Here is a 20,000-nt window from a genome sequence, read left to right as displayed (position 1 = left end):
GTTAAATCTCCAGAATTCATGGTTAAATCACCAGAATTTGTGATCAAATCTCCCAGGATTTGTGGTTAAATCTCCCAGAATTCATGGTTAAATCACCAGAATTTGTGATTAAATCTCCCAGAATTCATGGTTGAATCACCAGAATTTGTGATTAAATCTCCCAGGATTCGTAGTAATATCTCCCCCAGAATTCATTGTTAAGTCCCCCATAATTGGTGATTAATTCCCCTTGGATTTGTGGTTAAATACCCAGATTTCATGGTTAAATCCTTAGATTTCGTGGCTAAATCCCAAAAGGATTATAGGTTAAATCCCCCCAAGGATTTGGGCTTGAACCCCCCAAGGGTTCGAGATTAAATCCACACATAATTTTTGGTTAAATTCCCCCACAGGATTCGTGGTTAAATTCACCCCCAGGATTTGTGGTTAAATCTCCCAGGATTCATTGTTAAATCCCCAGGATTTTTGGTTAAATCTCCAGGATTTGTAATTAACTACCACAGGATTCAGGGTTAAATCCCATAGGGTTTGTGGTTAAATTCCCCAAGTATTTGGATTTAAATCCCCAAGGATTCATGGTTAAATCACATGATTTCATGGTTAATTTCCCGATGATTCGGACTTGAAACCCTCTAAAGGTTCGGAGTTGAATACCCGCACAGGATTTGTAATTAAATCCCCCACTATTCAGAGTTAGATCCCCTAGGATTCATGGTTAATTAAATTGTCCAAGCATATGGACTTGAATTCCGAGGATTCGGGGTTAAATCCCCCACAGGATTATGGGATAAATCCGCAAGGATTTTGGGGAAAATCTTCTTACAGACTTCAGGGATAATTCCCTCAGGATTTTGGGGTAAATCCCCAAGCATATTTGCGTAAATCCCCCGGCATTTGGGGGTAAACCCCCAATGGATTCTTGGATAAATCCCCCAGGTTTTTGGGGTAAATCCACCACGATTTTGGGGTAAACCCCAAAAGAATTTTTGGGTAAACCCCAAAACAATTTTTGGGTAAGATCCCCAGGATTTCGGGGTAAACTGCCACAGGATTATGGGATAAATCCGAAAGGATTTTGTGGAAAATCCCCACCCACAGAATTTGGGGTTTAATTCCCTCATGATTTTGGGAGTAAATTCCCCAGCATATTGGGGTAAACCCCCCAGCATATTGGGGTGAATCTACTAGGATTTTGTAGTAAACACCACAGGATTTTGTAGTAAACACCACAGGATTTTGTAGCAAACCCCACAGGATTCGTGGATAAATCCCCAAGGATTCGGGTGTGAGGTTTGTGTATCTTACGTAGGGGTGGGGGGGGGGGGGGGGGGGGGGGGGCGGCGAGTATGTTGACTTACCTAAATTTATAATATCGTTTGTCAAAGGAAACATTAAACTTGAGGTATAGAATGTCCTTGTATTCGTTAAAAATCTGTTGGTTAAAATCGAGTTCCAACGTTAGCGACCAACATGTGGGCTTTACTTAAGTACTTAACGAGTAACAACATCCAATTGAAAGTGGCTAAATTCATTTTAAAAATTAATGTTAAACTTCAGATTTACGTTCATTTAAATGTCTTGATTATGATAATCGCCAGATTGAAGTGTGCTGAAGAATACCTTATTTTTTTCCGTTTAAATCAGTACCACCTCCACCGAAGTTGGAAGGTGGTTATGTTTTACCCAGGACCCACTAAGAGACTATCTTAGTGGGTCCTGGTTTTACCCGCGTGTGTGTGTTTGTAAACAGCTTCCTGCCCACAACTTTAATTGTAAAATAGTGAAACTTGCAGGGATTAGCTGTTATGTAAAAAGCTGAAAATGGTTAAATTTAGGAAGGTTGAGGTCAAAGGTCAAGGTCACTGTCAAGCAAAACGTCCAACTAGCGTAATCAGCTATAAATCTGCACATCGTCGTCACAGACTTCAAACTCGGTTCATATTTGAGTGAATGAAAATCCACGCCAGTAATACATGTTAAGTAAGACCAAGGTTAAGGATTCAAAGTTGAACGAAAGGTAGAAAATTAAGCTGCCGTGGCGTAGGTCTGCTCTCTACTGATTGCCCCCCTAGTTTTCTGTTCACATAAACCTTTTTTAATTCACTGATAAGGTCAACTAACGTCGTCTGTACTTTTATTATTTCGTATATTTCCTTCTAATTTCGTTTAGTTTAATTGTTGCCCCTTTTGCTAATCCCTTTGTCTTTACTTGGAATGGTTAATGTAAGAGTATAATAACAAACAAAGTTAAATCATTTAGCAGAGACGACATTTATTATTCCAGAGAGGCCGAAGTGCCAGTGTGTACTGGAGCAGTAATTAAGGTCTGTAGGCTACTAAGTGACCTTAGCTCTGTTAGAATGACCTTTTTGTCTATTAAACATTTCCACTATTGATATCAAGGTCGATGTGAATAAATGTGACCAATGACCTTTCAAAGAGCTATATTAATCACCCCTTCACCTCCCCCTTCGTTGCTCACAGTTGGGGAGAGGTTGGGGGTGTCTTATAGTCCGTGGGCTGAGGGGGCTCACCTTGTACCCCCCCCCCCTTAAAATTGACCAAAGTGCATTTAGGTTGTAGCATTTGATCCATATTTTCATTTTTTTAATGTTCCCATTGAAAAAATAGGGACTCACTACCACTCCTCGGCCACTTTATTTGATGATATCATCAAATTTTGCAGGTGCCAATTTTGGGGTAGGGGAAACCTAATTAGACATAACTCCGGACTGAATGGTCAGAGAAAGATAAATGACATATTAAAATGTTTGCGTTAGGCCTCTCTAATAGATAAGATAAACAATTTGCAATTATGGCCACTCGGAGTAAGGATGTAATGTTCTTAGTATTACACAACGCTGATCCTGGGGCTCTGATCCTGAGGTCTGTAAGAGAATCCAGAAATTGATGTATCAAAATATATATGGCTTATTTGAATAAGGACAACACGTCTAAATGTGCAAAATTTATCATATATATATATATATATATATATATATATATATATATATATATATATATATATATATATATATATATATATATATTATATATATATATATTGATTTCATTCATACATACTATTACCACTACTACTAATACCAAAGTGACGCACCTGAGGGTTTCGCCTAGACCAAAGGGCTCATCTGGTGGGTTTGGCCCTCTTCCATTTTTGTAGGCTTGGTTCCCACGACCCTTCTTCCCTCCCTTGTTTCATCATCTGAACAATTCAAAATTCACCAGAAGAATATCTTAGGATAATTGATGCTATCTGATGAAGAAGAGAAGCCATTTGAAACCTATTTCAGTGTTCTGGGCTTTGAACTTATGAGTTTTTACGCCGGACCAGAGGTTGCCAATTTTTACCGAAATAGGTTTCAGCCAACTTCCCTCACTCCAGCTAGCCGATAACAACCAATAACAACATTTAACATTTATTTGTGCACCATAAATGTTTTAAGATGATTGATGACTTAGTCCAAGTAGTTCATCCTTCCAATTGAGTGTGTACTTTATCGGATGATGTAGGCTGGTACCTCTACATCAAAGGATATTTCCTCCTCAAAACAAAGTTCCTTTTTCTGTTCATCTTCCATAGTCCAACTACTTGATCCTTCCAACTGAGACAGTACTTTATCCTATAATGTAGGCTTGTACCTCTACATCAAAGGATATTTCCTCCTCAAAATAAAGTTCCCTTTTCTGTCCATCTTCCATAATCCAACTACTTGATCCTTCCAACTGAGACAGTACTTTATCCTATAATGTAGGCTTGTACCTCTACATCAAAGGATATTTCCTCCTCAAAACAAAGTTCCTTTTTCTGTCCATCTTCCATAGTCCAACTACTTGATCCTTCCAACTGAGACAGTACTTTATCCTATAATGTAGGCTTGTACCTCTACATCAAAGGATATTTCCTCCTCAAAACAAAGTTCCTTTTTCTGTCCATCTTCCATAGTCCAACTACTTGATCCTTCCAACTGATACAGTACTTTATCCTATAATATAGGCTTGTACTTCTACATCAAATGATATTTTTTTTTTTGGTGGCGACATTACAATTACCATTTTTTTTATTTTGGGTGGTGATATTACAATCACCATTTTTTTTCTGGTGGCAATATTACAACCACCAATTTTTTTTTTATTTGGTGGCGATATTATAATCACTATTTTTTTTTGGTGGCGATATTAATCACCATTTCTTTTGGCGAAATTACAATCACCATTTTTTTTGGTGACGATATTATAATCACCATTTTTTTTTCTTGTGGTGGTGATATTATAATACTTTTTTTTTTGGTGGCAATATTACAATCACCACTTTTTGGTGGTGATATTACAATCGCCATTTTTTTTCTTTTTTGGTGGCGATAGTACAATCACCATTTATTTTTGGTGGCGATATTATAATCACACTTTTTTTTTTTTGTGGCGATATTACAATCACCATTTTTTTTGTTGGTGGAGATACTATAATCACCATTTTTTGTTTTGGTGACGATATAATTTTTTTTTCTATTTTTTGGTAGCGAAATTACAATCACCATTTTTTTTGGTGCCGATATTATAATGACCAATTTTTTTTTTTTTATTTTGGTGGCGATATTACAATCACCATTTTTTTTTGTGGTGATATCACCATTTCTTTTTTTTTCTATGGTGGTGATATTACAATCACCATTTTTTAATCTTTTTTAGTGGTGATATTATAATTATTTTTTTTGGCGATATTAAAATCACCATTTTTTTTTTCTTTTTCTTTTGGTGGCGATATTATAATCACCTTTTTTTTTCTTTTTTTTTGGTGGCGATATTACAATCACCATTTTTTTTGTGGCGATATAATCACCATTTTTTTTCTTGGTGGCGATATTATCACCGTTTTTTTTTTTTGTTTTTTTTGGTGGTGATATTACAATCACCATTTTTTTTTTGGGTGGCAATATTATAATCACCATTTTATTTTCTTTTTTTTTGGTGGCGATATTACAATCACCATTTTTTTTGTGGCGATATAATCACCATTTTTTTTTCTTGGTGGCGATATTATCACCGTTTTTTTTTCTTTTTTTTGGTGGTGATATTACAATCACCATTTTTTTTTGGGTGGCAATATCATAATCACCCTTTTTTTTTTTTTTGGTGGCGATGTTACAATCAACATTTTTTTTGGGTGGCAATATTATAATCACCATTTTTTTTTCTTTTTTTTGGTGGCGATATTACAATCACCATTTTTTTTTGTGGCGATATTACAATCACCATTTTTTTTGGGTGGCAATATTATAATCACCCTTTTTTTTTTTTTTTTTTTTGGTGGCGATGTTACAATCACCATTTTTTTTGTGGCAATATAATCACCATTTTTTTTCTTGGTGGCGATATTATCACCATTTTTTTTTTCCTTTATTTGGTGGTGATATTACAATCACCATTTTTTTTGGGTGGCCATATTATAATCACCATTTTTTTTGGGGGGGGGGGGAGGGCAATATTACAATCATCATTTTTTTTTCTTCTAGTGGCAATACTATAATCACCATTTTTTTTTTGGTGGCGATATTATAATCACCATTTTTTTTGGTGGCGATATTATAAGCACCATTTTTTTGTGGCAATATTACAATCATCATTTTTTTTTCTGGTGGCAATATTATAATCACCATTTTTCAATATTAAACTTAGCCGGTGATCATATAAGCTGCAACTCTGTTGCTCGACAGAAAAACCTATGGTCAAAATACGCCAGCGATCGCTATGCAGGTGGGGGTGTACATCAACAGCGCCATCTGTCGAGCAGGTACTTAGTACTCCAAGTAAACAAAGAACCAATTTTCTCTCTGTCGGGCTACCGGCAAGACCTACTAATACGCTGTTACTAACTGGATTTTGTTTTCACAACTATTTGGTGAAGTACACTATTCTAGTTTTGAGCTTTCGCTATGCAGGTGTTTTATCTTCATCTCAAAACTTGAACTCGTTTTGGATAGATTTAATTATGGTGACAAAGAGAGTATGGACTCTCTTTCACTTTTAAATGGCCGACCCTTCCCTTAGACGGAAGTGTGTTTAGGTTTTTAGTAATTTTGCTTAACACATTATAGATCTATATATTTTATATCTCTCCGCCTTTATTAGGCCTCTTCGATTAACTTTCCATTTATTATAAACATATAAAATAAATTTTTATGTTTTGTTTATATGCGACCTTTCCTGATAGTAGGCGGTCCTAACTTGGAACCGAAGTTAATCAACGTTGAGCCCGTTATATCGTATTTAGCCTTTAAAGAATTTAAAACTTATTAAATTTAATGTTTTATGAAAGAATTTCTTTGATAGTCTTCGTACTGTTTTCAAAGATGAACTAACGTTTAGTTTTTTAGACTACGCAGTTGTTGACGTTCAGGACGTTCAACTTGCGCTCTATCGTTACGATAGAGAGAGAGTGTTTCACGGTTTCACTTTGCAGTAAGAGTAAATCGATTCTGACGTTTCGTTCATTCTTTCTTAGCTTTAATGTTTTAAATTCTAAATTAAAGGAACTTTTTATTTGGAAAACCTTTCAGTTTTTTCCTTTAGTCAAATAACATGTTTTTTTTTTGACGATATATAATTGGGCTCTTCTCTTAGGTGCGAAATCAAGAGAGAAAGAGAGAGAGAGATAGAGACGGAGGGAGAGAGAGGAGAGAATACGTTCCGTTCAAGCGGGTAACGTTGTTCTCGTGTTACTCTCCTCCCTAGTCGCTGTACGGGGAAGAAGGTAAAAAGTTTCTAGGGTTTTATTCTTGTCCCCAGGCTTTGTGCAGTGAGAGATTGTAAACGTAGTTTATTTGAACTAGTGTTTAGTCTCTTTCCCAGCCACTGAAATTTTTATCTTTATATATGTTTTCTGTTTTTCAATATTAAACTTAGCCGGTTATCATATAAGCTGCAACTCTGTTGCTCGACAGAAAAACCTACGGTCAAAATACGCCAGCGATCGCTATGCAGGTGGGGGGGTACATCAACAGCGCCATCTGTCGAGCAGGTACTTAGTACTCCAAGTAAACAAAGAACCAATTTTCTCTCTGTTGGGCTACCGGCAAGACCTACTAATACGCTGTTATTAACTGGATTTGTTTTCACAACTATTTGGTGAAGTACACTATTCTAGTTTTGAGCTTTCGCTATGCAGGTGTTTTATCTTCATCTCAAAACTTGAACTCGTTTTGGATAGATTTAATTATGGTGACAAAGAGAGTATGGACTCTCTTTCACTTTTAAATGGCCGACCCTTCCCTTAGAGGGAAGTGTGTTTAGGTTTTTAGTAATTTTGCTTAACACATTATAGATCTATATATTTTATATCTCTCCGCCTTTATTAGGCCTCTTCGATTAACTTTCCATTTATTATAAACATATAAAAATAAATTTTTATGTTTTGTTTATATGCGACCTTTCCTGATAGTAGGCGGTCCTAACTTGGAACCGAAGTTAATCAACGTTGAGCCCGTTATATCGTATTTAGCCTTTAAAGAATTTAAAACTTTTTAAATTTAATGTTTTATGAAAGAATTTCTTTGATAGTCTTCGTACTGTTTTCAAAGATGAACTAACGTTTAGTTTTTTAGACTACGCAGTTGTTGACGTTCAAGACGTTCAACATGCGCTCTATCGTTACGATAGAGAGAGAGTGTTTCACGGTTTCACTTTGCAGTAAGAGTAAATCGATTCTGACGTTTCGTTCATTCTTTCTTAGCTTTAATGTTTTAAATTCTAAATTAAAGGAACTTTTTATTTGGAAAACCTTTCAGTTTTTTCCTTTAGTCAAATAACATGTTTTTTTGACGATATATAATTGGGCTCTTCTCTTAGGTGCGAAATCAAGAGAGAAAGAGAGAGAGAGATAGAGACGGAGGGAGAGAGAGGAGAGAAAACGTTCCGTTCAAGCGGGTAACGTTGTTCTCGTGTTACTCTCCTCCCTAGTCGCTGTACGGGGAAGAAGGTAAAACGTTTCTAGGGTTTTATTCTTGTCCCCAGGCTATGTGAGGTGAGAGATTGTAAACGTAGTTTATTTGAACTAGTGTTTAGTCTCTTTCCCAGCCACTGAATTTTTTATCTTTATATATGTTTTCTGTTTTTTGCTAGTATTAATGAGCTGCATTATACGACTGATTTCGCAATTACTACCTTTTAATGAAGGGTAGAATTGCGTGTTTCAGGTAGAAATCAGTAAAAATTTAGATTTCAGTGAAATAAGTGCAAAACAGAAAATCGAAGTGATAAAGTGATATGCGCAAAGTGTTACAGTGTTGCGTCCGAGGGTTCGTCTGTTCGTGCCTGTCGTTCACCTAGTCTGGGACCTCTTGCAAGCTCCCAAGCCCAGGGGAGAAGTAATGTCGAACGACTTATGGGTTCGTCAGGCCTTGATCAACGAACAGACGTTTCCCTCCGTGGTTTCGGGCGTATCTACCCAAGATCGCCCCACCCACACAAAGACAAGAGAGCCCATTTATTTCTCGTCTGCAGAAGAGGTTTCTCGTAAGAAACCATGGACCAAGGTCTCGCAGCTTATTAAGCGCAAGTCGGTCCCTTCCGCGCAAGTCCAATGGCCCAGTTGTAGCCACTGGGTCAGTTCGGACTCGCTGCAGTCTTCCGACGACTGCTCACCTCCTAAGAGAGGCAAAGCGGTACCGCATCAGGCAGTCACACCGTCTGTTGCCGCACCTGCTCCTGGAGACCCTAAGTGGTCTTTGCTGCAGACCATGCAGTCTCAGTTAACGTCATTGATGCGGGACTTTCGTGCGGAGAAGGTTGACACTGCACCAACCTCTAGCCTACAACCAACACGGTTGTGCGTCCTGTGGACGCTGAGGCTACCTTCTGCCGCACTCCAGCTGAGAGAGTCCCGCCACCCATGCGTTCCAGTGTACCCTGCCAGCCGCATGTTGACGTTCAGTAACGCACGGAACCTTCCGTTGACGTTCGCGAGGTACAACAACAGTCTAAGTTGTTTTGTTTTGACGCGGTGCGTCAACCTCCGCATTCTAGAGTTGTTTTGACTGCTCAGTATAGACAGTCAAAGCAGTCTCGAGTGAACACTGTATGTCCTCACGCACCTGTTGTGGTTGACAGTTCAGTTGTTGACAGTTCACAGACTGTCAAGCAGTTACATGACGTTGCCTTCTGGTCTGCTACTAATGCACCAGTGAGAGACTCACTGAAATAACCTAGCTTTTATCGGACAAGGTTCCTGTAGATGAGAAAGTGCTGTTCTCCCTCCTACTGATATTCCCTTGAGGACTCTGTCATTTGGAGAGGAGCCTTAAGCTGCTTAGCCTCCTATGGACTTTAATTAAATCATGATGATTTTTTAAGGATCTTCGTCCGGATCTTGTAACTGCTGCTTCTCGTTCGCCTAAACGTCAGAACTTACACTAGGCCTAGCTACTTCGAAGCCGTTGTTTTTAAGCTAGTGCTCTCTCGCTCTCCTAGAGAGCGTTACGTTGGCTAGGCGACTGGTTTTTGCACCAGGAGGAGTTTTAGGGATACAGCCTTTGATTTCCCTTCTTTTAAACTGGCTTATAGAGCGAGAGTCTGACAGGACACGAGAGAAGTTCTCGGCTTGGGAGTTCATGCCTCTGCCCAGATAGACTTCTCAATTCTGGTAGACTCGCCCTGGCGCCTAGCCAGGAGACGCTCCAAGTTGTTTACTGGTCAACTTCTCAACTTTTGTCGAGCCTTTGAAGTTTTGCTGTACTATTATGTCACACATAACAAGGCTTTCAGGGATGGTAAATGGTTCCGCCTCAGTCGCTAACCCCGTCTGTTGCCACACCTGCTCCCGTAGACCCTAAATGGGCTTTGCTGCAAGACATGCAGTCCAAGCTTGCGTCCTTGATAGAGGACTTAAATGCGGAGAAGAACCTTCTGGCCAACAACCTTCCAACCGGTTGGTTGTGCGCCCTGTTGACGCTGAGGTAACCTACTCGCGTCTGCCAGTTGAGGTGGTTCCTCCTTCTGGCCAACAACCTTCCAACCGGTCGGTTGTGCGCCCTGTTGACGCTGAGGTAACCTACTCGCGTCTGCCAGTTGAGGTGGTTCCTCCACCGATGCGACCCAGTGTGGGTTGCCAGTCGCACGTTGACGTTAAGCGACGCTCGGAGGTGGTTGTTGACGTTCAGGACGTTCAACAACCAGCAGAGGTGACTTGTTGTGACGCAGTGCGTCAACCTCAGCAACCCGGTAGGGTGTTGACTGCACAACCCAGACAGTCTAGACAGTTTCGGGTTGACGCTGTACTTCCTCGCGCACACATGGTTGTTGACAGTTCACAGACTGTGCAGCAGTGCCATGATATTGCGTCAGGCTCCGTCACGCATCCACCAGTGCGACCGGATTCAGCGAGTCAGACGTTGCCCACTCCGTTGCCGTTTCCTCATCAGTTTCGGATGAGGAACCCTCTGATGAGGACGTTGCTGAACAAGACGATCAGCCCCCAGCCCTGCTATCCATCTAGAAGATGCTGAAGAAGGAACGCTGCCCAGTCAGGCTGTGGATGAGTCTGGTAGGGACACTGTCATCCGTGGATCAATTTGGGTCACTAGGAAGACTACACCTCCGTCCTCTTCTATACCATCTAGCTTTTCACTGGAAAAAGGACAAGACGCTAGAAGCGGTCTCGATCCCGGTTTCCGGAAAGATAAAGTCTTGTCTGACTTGGTGAAAGGACTATATCAACCTTAGAGAGGGTCTTCCCCTGACTGTTCAGACTCCCAACCATGTTCTCTTCTCGGACGCATCGGACGTAGGCTGGGGTGCGACATTAGATGGTAGGGAATGCTCGGGATTATGGAACTCGAGTCAAAGGACAATGCATTTCAACTGCAAGGAGCTACTGGCAGTACGTCTGACTTGGAAAAGCTTCAGGTCTCTCCTTCAAGGCAAAGTGGTGGAGGTGAACTCGGACAACACCACGGCTTTGGCGTACATCTCCAAGCAAGGAGGGACCTACTCTCTGACATTGTACGAGATCGCAAGGGACCTCCTCACCTGGTCAAAAGGTCTAGACATATCACTAGTAACAAGGTTCATCCAAGGCTACTTGAATGTCATGGCAGATTGTCTCAGTCGGAAGGGACAAATAATTCCAACAGAATGGACCCTCCACAAGGATGTATGCAAGAGACTTTGGGCCACCTGGGGCCAGCCAACCGTAGATCTCTTCGCAACCTCGATGACCAAGAGGCTCCCAATATTTTGCTCACCAATCCCGGACCCAGCAGCAGTTCATATAGATGCCTTTCTACTAGATTGGTCACATCTAGATCTATATGCATTCCCTCCGTTCAAGATTGTCAACAAGGTACTGCAGAAGTTCGCCTCTCACGAAGGGACAAGGTTGACGCTAGTTGCTTCCCTCTGGCCCGCGAGAGAATGGTTCACCGAGGTACTTCGATGGCTAGTAGACGTTCCCAGAACACTTCCCCTAAGGGTGGACCTTCTACGTCAGCCACGCGTAAAGAAGGTACACCAAGGCCTCCACGCTCTTCGTCTGACTGCCTTCAGACTATCGAAAGACCCTCCAGAGCTAGAGGCTTTTCGAAGGAGGCAGCCAGAGCGATTGCTAGAGCAAGGAGAACATCCACCCTTAGAGTCTACCAATCGAAGTGGGAAATCTTCCGAAACTGGTGCAAGTCAGTATCCGTATCCTCGACCAGTACCTCTGTAACTCAAATAGCTGACTTTCTCTTATATCTGAGGAAAGAACGATCTCTTTCAGCTCCCACTATCAAGGGTTACAGAAGCATGTTGGCATCAGTCTTCCGTCACAGAGGCTTAGATCTTTCCAACAATAAAGATCTACAGGACCTCCTTAAGTCTTTTGAGACCACGAAGGAGCGTCGTTTGGTTACACCTGGTTGGAATTTAGACGTGGTACTAAGATTCCTTATGTCAGACTGGTTCGAACCGCTACAATCAGCCTCCCTGAAAGATCTCACCTTAAAGACTCTTTTCCTGATATGCTTAGCCACAGCTAAAAGAGTCAGTGAGATTCATGCCTTCAGCAAAAACATCGGATTCTCATCCGAAACGGCTACATGTTCTACAACTTGGTTTTCTAGCCAGACACGAGCTGCCTTCTCGGCCTTGACCAATATCGTTCGATATTCCAAACTTATCGTATGGTTGGAAATGAACTAGAAAGAGTCTTATGTCCTGTAAGAGCTCTTAAGTTCTATTTAAAAACCTTTACGAGGCCCGTCTGAAGCTTTATGGTGTTCAGTTAAGAATCCATCTTTGCCTATGTCAAAGAATGCTTTATCCTATTTTATCAGACTGTTAATACGAGAAGCTCATTCCCATCTGAATGAGGAAGACCAAGCTTTGCTGAAGGTAAGGACACACGAAGTTAGAGCTGTCGCAACTTCCGTGGCCTTTAAACAAAATAGATCTCAGCAAAGTATAATCGACGCAACCTATTGGAAAAGCAAATCAGTGTTCGCGTCTTTTTATCTTAAGAATGTCCAGTCTCTTTACGAGAACTGCTACACTCTGGGACCATTCGTAGCAACGAGTGCAGTAGTGGGTGAGGGCTCAACCACTACAATTCCCTAATTCCATAACCTTTTTAATCTTTCTCTTGAAATGTTTTATTATTGTTTTTGGGTTGTCCGGAAGGCTAAGAAGCCTTTCGCATCCTACTTGATTTGGCGGGTGGTCAAAGTCATTTCTTGAGAAGCGCCTAGATTAGAGGTTTTGATGAGGTCCTGTTGTATGGGTTGCAACCCTTGATACTTCAGATCCTAGGGGTCGCTCAGCATCCTAAGAGGATCGCGAGGCTCCGTAAGGAAGACGTACTTAAAAAGGCAGAGTAATTGTTCAAGTCGACTTCCTTACCAGGTACTTATTTATTTTATGTTTGTTATTTTGAATAACTGCTAAAATGAAATACAAAATACTTAGCTCATAATAATGTAAACATGTAATGCTGGTCTCTACCCACCCCCCTGGGTGTGAATCAGCTTATATGATCACCGGCTAAGTTTAATATTGAAAAATGTTATTTTTATTAATAAAATAAATTTTTGAATATACTTACCCGGTGATCATATATTAAAGGACCCTCCCTTCCTCCCCAATAGAGACCCAGTGGACCGAGGAGAAAATTGGTTCTATGTTTACTTGGAGTACTAAGTACCTGCTCGACAGATGGCGCTGTTGATGTACACCCCCACCTGCATAGCGATCGTTGGCGTATTTTGACCGTAGGTTTTTCTGTCGAGCAACAGAGTTGCAGCTTATATGATCACCGGGTAAGTATATTCAAAAATTTATTTTATTAATAAAAATAACATTTTTTGCTAGTATTAATGAGCTGCATTATACGACTGATTTCGCAATTACTACCTTGAAGGGTAGAAGTGCGTGTTTCAGGTAGAAATCAGTAAAAGTTTCGATTTCAGTGAAATAAGTGCAAAACAGAAAATCGAAGTGATAAAGTGATATGCGCAAAGTGTTACAGTGTTGCGTCCGAGGGTTCGTCTGTTCGTGCCTGTCGTTCACCTAGTCCGGGACCTCTTACAAGCTCCCAAGCCCAGGGGAGAAGTAATGTCGAACGACTTATGGGTTCGTCAGGCTTGATCAACGAACAGACGTTTCCCTCCGTGGTTTCGGGCGTATCTACCCAAGATCGCCCCACCCACACAAAGACGAGAGAGCCCATTTATTTCTCGTCTGCGGAAGAGGTTTCTCGTAAGAAACCATGGACCAAGGTCTCGCAGCTTATTAAGCGCAAGTCGGTCCCTTCCGCGCAAGTCCAACGGCCCAGTTGTAGCCACTGGGTCAGTTCGGACTCGCTGCAGTCTTCCGACGACTGCTCACCTCCTAAGAGAGGCAAAGCGGTACCGCATCAGGCAGTCACACCGTCTGTTGCCGCACCTGCTCCTGGAGACCCTAAGTGGTCTTTGCTGCAGACCATGCAGTCTCAGTTAACGTCATTGATGCGGGACTTTCGTGCGGAGAAGGTTGACACTGCACCAACCTCTAGCCTACAACCAATACGGTTGTGCGTCCTGTGGACGCTGAGGCGACCTTCTGCCGCACTCCAGCTGAGAGAGTCCCGCCACCCATGCGTTCCAGTGTACCCTGCCAGCCGCATGTTGACGTTCAGTAACGCACGGAACCTTCCGTTGACGTTCGCGAGGTACAACAACAGTCTAAGTTGTTTTGTTTTGACGCGGTGCGTCAACCTCCGCATTCTAGAGTTGTTTTTGACTGCTCAGTATAGACAGTCAAAGCAGTCTCGAGTGAACACTGTATGTCCTCACACCTGTTGTGGTTGACAGTTCAGTTGTTGACAGTTCACAGACTGTCAAGCAGTTACATGACGTTGCCTTCTGGTCTGCTACTAATGCACCAGTGAGAGACTCACTGAGATAACCTAGCTTTTATCGGACAAGGTTCCTGTAGATGAGAAAGTGCTGTTCTCCCTCCTACTGATATTCCCTTGAGGACTCTGTCATTTGGAGAGGAGCCTTAAACTGCTTAGCCTCCTATGGACTTTAATTAAATCATGATGATTTGTTAAGGATCTTCGTCCGGATCTTGTTACTGCTGCTCCTCGTTCGCCTAAACGTCAGAACTTACACTAGGCCTAGCTACTTCGAAGCCGTTGTTTTTAAGCTAGTGCTCTCTCGCTCTCCTAGAGAGCGTTACGTTGGCTAGGCGACTGGTTTTTGCACCAGGAGGAGTTTTAGGGATACAGCCTTTGATTTCCCTTCTTTTAAACTGGCTTATAGAGCGAGAGTCTGATAGGACACGAGAGAAGTTCTCGGCTTGGGAGTTCATGCCTCTGCCCAGATAGACTTCTCAATTCTGGTAGACTCGCCCTGGCGCCTAGCCAGGAGACGCTCCAAGTTGTTTACAGGTCAACTTCTCAACTTTTGTCGAGCCTTTGAAGTTTTGCTGTACTATTATGTCACACATAACAAGGCTTTCAGGGATGGTAAATGGTTCCGCCTCAGTCGCTAACCCCGTCTGTTGCCACACCTGCTCCCGTAGACCCTAAATGGGCTTTGCTGCAAGACATGCAGTCCAAGCTTGCGTCCTTGATAGAGGACTTAAATGCGGAGAAGAACCTTCTGGCCAACAACCTTCCAACCGGTTGGTTGTGCGCCCTGTTGACGCTGAGGTAACCTACTCGCGTCTGCCAGTTGAGGTGGTTCCTCCTTCTGGCCAACAACCTTCCAACCGGTCGGTTGTGCGCCCTGTTGACGCTGAGGTAACCTACTCGCGTCTGCCAGTTGAGGTGGTTCCTCCACCGATGCGACCCAGTGTGGGTTGCCAGTCGCACGTTGACGTTAAGCGACGCTCGGAGGTGGTTGTTGACGTTCAGGACGTTCAACAACCAGCAGAGGTGACTTGTTGTGACGCAGTGCGTCAACCTCAGCAACCCGGTAGGGTGTTGACTGCACAACCCAGACAGTCTAGACAGTTTCGGGTTGACGCTGTACTTCCTCGTGTACCCATGGTTGTTGACAGTTCACAGACTGTGCAGCAGTGCCATGATATTGCGTCAGGCTCCGTCACGCATCCACCAGTGCGACCGGATTCAGCGAGTCAGACGTTGCCCACTCCGTTGCCGTTTCCTCATCAGTTTCGGATGAGGAACCCTCTGATGAGGACGTTGCTGAACAAGACGATCAGCCCCCAGCCCTGCTATCCATCCAGAAGATGCTGAAGAAGGAACGCTGCCCAGTCAGGCTGTGGATGAGTCTGGTAGGGACACTGTCATCCGTGGATCAATTTGTGTCACTAGGAAGACTACACCTCCGTCCTCTTCTATACCATCTAGCTTTTCACTGGAAAAAGGACAAGACGCTAGAAGCGGTCTCGATCCCGGTTTCCGGAAAGATAAAGTCTTGTCTGACTTGGTGAAAGGACTATATCAACCTTAGAGAGGGTCTTCCCCTGACTGTTCAGACTCCCAACCACGTTCTCTTCTCGGACGCATCGGACGTAGGCTGGGGTGCGACATTAGACGGTAGGGAATGCTCGGGATTATGGAACTCGAGTCAAAGGACAATGCATTTCAACTGCGAGGAGCTACTGGCAGTACGTCTGACTTGGAAAAGCTTCAGGTCTCTCCTTCAAGGCAAAGTGGTGAAGGTGAACTCGGACAACACCACGGCTTTGGCGTACATCTCCAAGCAAGGAGGGACCTACTCTCTGACATTGTACGAGATTGCAAGGGACCTCCTCACCTGGTCAAAAGGTCTAGACATATCACTAGTAACGAGGTTCATCCAAGGCAACTTGAATGTCATGGCAGATTGTCTCAGTCGGAAGGGACAAATAATTCCAACAGAATGGACCCTCCACAAGGATGTATGCAAGAGACTTTGGGCCACCTGGGGCCAGCCAACCGTAGATCTCTTCGCAACCTCGATAACCAAGAGGCTCCCAATATTTTGCTCACCAATCCCGGACCCAGCAGCAGTTCATATAGATGCCTTTCTACTAGATTGGTCACATCTAGATCTATATGCATTCCCTCCGTTCAAGATTGTCAACAAGGTACTGCAGAAGTTCGCCTCTCACGAAGGGACAAGGTTGACGCTAGTTGCTTCCCTCTGGCCCGCGAGAGAATGGTTCACCGAGGTACTTCGATGGCTAGTAGACGTTCCCAGAACACTTCCCCTAAGGGTGGACCTTCTACGTCAGCCACGCGTAAAGAAGGTACACCAAGGCCTCCACGCTCTTCGTCTGACTGCCTTCAGACTATCGAAAGACTCTCCAGAGCTAGAGGCTTTTCGAAGGAGGCAGCCAGAGCGATTGCTAGAGCAAGGAGAACATCCACCCTTAGAGTCTACCAATCGAAGTGGGAAATCTTCCGAAACTGGTGCAAGTCAGTATCCGTATCCTCGACCAGTACCTCTGTAACTCAAATAACTGACTTTCTCTTATATCTGAGGAAAGAACGATCTCTTTCAGCTCCCACTATCAAGGGTTACAGAAGCATGTTGGCATCAGTCTTCCGTCACAGAGGCTTAGATCTTTCCAACAATAAAGATCTACAGGACCTCCTTAAGTCTTTTGAGACCACGAAGGAGCGTCGTTTGGTTACACCTGGTTGGAATTTAGACGTGGTACTAAGATTCCTTATGTCAGACTGGTTCGAACCGCTACAATCAGCCTCCCTGAAAGATCTCACCTTAAAGACTCTTTTCCTGATATGCTTAGCCACAGCTAAAAGAGTCAGTGAGATTCATGCCTTCAGCAAGAACATCGGATTCTCATCCGAAACGGCTACATGTTCTACAACTTGGTTTTCTAGCCAGACACGAGCTGCCTTCTCGGCCTTGACCAATATCGTTCGATATTCCAAACTTATCGTATGGTTGGAAATGAACTAGAAAGAGTCTTATGTCCTGTAAGAGCTCTTAAGTTCTATTTAAAAACCTTTACGAGGCCCGTCTGAAGCTTTATGGTGTTCAGTTAAGAATCCATCTTTGCCTATGTCAAAGAATGCTTTATCCTATTTTATCAGACTGTTAATACGAGAAGCTCATTCCCATCTGAATGAGGAAGACCAAGCTTTGCTGAAGGTAAGGACACACGAAGTTAGAGCTGTCGCAACTTCCGTGGCCTTTAAACAAAATAGATCTCAGCAAAGTATAATCGACGCAACCTATTGGAAAAGCAAATCAGTGTTCGCGTCTTTTTATCTTAAGAATGTCCAGTCTCTTTACGAGAACTGCTACACTCTGGGACCATTCGTAGCAACGAGTGCAGTAGTGGGTGAGGGCTCAACCACTACAATTCCCCAATTCCATAACCTTTTTAATCTTTCTCTTGAAATGTTTTATTATTGTTTTTGGGTTGTCCGGAAGGCTAAGAAGCCTTTCGCATCCTACTTGATTTGGCGGGTGGTCAAAGTCATTTCTTGAGAAGCGCCTAGATTAGAGGTTTTGATGAGGTCCTGTTGTATGGGTTGCAACCCTTGATACTTCAGATCCTAGGGGTCGCTCAGCATCCTAAGAGGATCGCGAGGCTCCGTAAGGAAGACGTACTTAAAAAGGCAGAGTAATTGTTCAAGTCGACTTCCTTACCAGGTACTTATTTATTTTATGTTTGTTATTTTGAATAACTGCTAAAATGAAATACAAAATACTTAGCTCATAATAATGTAAACATGTAATGCTGGTCTCTACCCACCCCCCTGGGTGTGAATCAGCTTATATGATCACCGGCTAAGTTTAATATTGAAAAATGTTATTTTTATTAATAAAATAAATTTTTGAATATACTTACCCGGTGATCATATATTAAAGGACCCTCCCTTCCTCCCCAATAGAGACCCAGTGGACCGAGGAGAAAATTGGTTCTTTGTTTACTTGGAGTACTAAGTACCTGCTCGACAGATGGCGCTGTTGATGTACACCCCCACCTGCATAGCGATCGCTGGCGTATTTCGACCGTAGGTTTTTCTGTCGAGCAACAGAGTTGCAGCTTATATGATCACCGGGTAAGTATATTCAAAAATTTATTTTATTAATAAAAATAACATTTTTTATTTTTGGTGGGGATACTATACTCCCCATTTTTTTGTTTTTTTTTTGTTTTTTGTTTCGGTGGCGATATTATAATCACCATATTTTTTTTTTGGTGGCGATATTACAATCACCAGTTTATTTATTTTTTTTTTTTTTGGGTGGCGACATCATAATCCCCAGTTTTTTCATATTTTGCGTTGGGATATAATTCCTCTTTAGTTTTTTTTTCCAGCCCTGCTTTCTCGTCTCTTGAAGGGTGAATCTATTCAACTGGCTATCCCATATTAAATCCCTAGTCTGCTCACCAGAAATTTCCATATGATATAATTCCTTCAACTCGGGGTGCGTTTGAGAGAGACCGTCTACAAGTTGGCTAATAGCGTAATTCTTATGGTTTAATTCCATCTCTAGCTTCATGTTTCTTTCCATCATATCTTGATACTTCTCCTTATAAATTGCAAATTCGTCTGTCACTTAATTTAAATTCCTAATTTCTTCTTCCAGTTTTTTATTCTTCTCGTCGGCCTTCACCAACATATTTTTTGTGGCTCTTTCCTCTGAGAGGTCTCTCTTCAGTCGTCTATTCTCTGCTTTAACACCAGCAAATTCTTTCCAGAGTTTTTCCAGTTCCTCCTCAGCCATTTCCAGATCGCACACCACGTCTTTCTTAATTAATAGTTCAGTCTTCAATTTGCAGTTCTCATCCAGGACAGTATCCAATTTAGTTCCCATTCTGTAGACCTCCTCGACTGCAGCATTAAGTTCACTTTCTAAAGTAGCCTTTTGCAAAACGTTTTCGGTCCTCAGTCTCTTGTTTTTAGCCTTGACACTGTCCAGTTGAGCCCAGTGTTCGGATCTCATTATCAGCACTTTCAACGTATTCCTCCAAGTCTCTCTTTTCCAGAAGTTTCTCGTTGGCTGTCTCGAGATCTCCTGTTACTCTTTCCAGCCTCTTCTCGAGTATCCGAATCATGGACATTTTCTAATTCCTTTTCTACATATGCCTTGGCGAAAAGCTCATCACGAATTTGATCGTTTCGAGCTTCATCTTTTTCTAGACTTACAAAAATTGACTCGATATTCTTATTGGCTCTCTCTAAATCATCAATTAAAGCTAAGTTACCGATATTATTACATACCTCAATTTCTCCTACCTGAACAAATGTCTTGGCCAAAAGCTCCTCTCGAAGTTTATCGTTTTGACTTTCAGCTTTCTCTAGATTTGCCATAAGACCCTTAATTTTCTTATTGGCTCTATCTAAATCTGCATTTAAAGCTGATATGGGTATGTTGTCCTTAGATAACTCAATTTCTTCTTCCTCTGCCCCATGCACCTCTTCACAGATGCGTTGTAAGTCATTGGTCGTTTCCGTTTCTTGGTGTATTCTAGCAAAGAAATCATCAAATAACTTAGTTCCCTCTTCGGCACCGTCCAACTCCTCACTTAGATCCTTT

At 42.2% G+C, this 20,000-nt stretch overlaps 1 protein-coding gene across 1 annotated transcript; it reads right to left on the bottom strand.

Moving 5' to 3' along the window:
- Window positions 1-19,019: 19,019 nt before the first annotated feature.
- Window positions 19,020-19,406, bottom strand: LOC137637991 (uncharacterized). The gene has a single exon (XM_068370119.1). It carries the CDS (start codon window positions 19,404-19,406, stop codon window positions 19,020-19,022), a length of 387 nt encoding a protein of 128 aa, XP_068226220.1.
- Between the last annotated feature and the right edge of the window lie 594 nt (window positions 19,407-20,000).

This window comes from Palaemon carinicauda, chromosome 1 (assembly GCF_036898095.1).
Source record: "Palaemon carinicauda isolate YSFRI2023 chromosome 1, ASM3689809v2, whole genome shotgun sequence".
Lineage (NCBI taxonomy): Eukaryota > Metazoa > Arthropoda > Malacostraca > Decapoda > Palaemonidae > Palaemon > Palaemon carinicauda.
Note: the sequence above shows the minus strand (reverse complement) of the source record. Positions and strands in the feature narration are given on the sequence as shown.

Excerpts from the sequence above, each read along its gene's own strand:
- LOC137637991 (XM_068370119.1), bottom strand. The coding sequence starts at position 19,406 with ATGAGATCCGAACACTGGGCTCAACTGGACAGTGTCAAGGCTAAAAAC.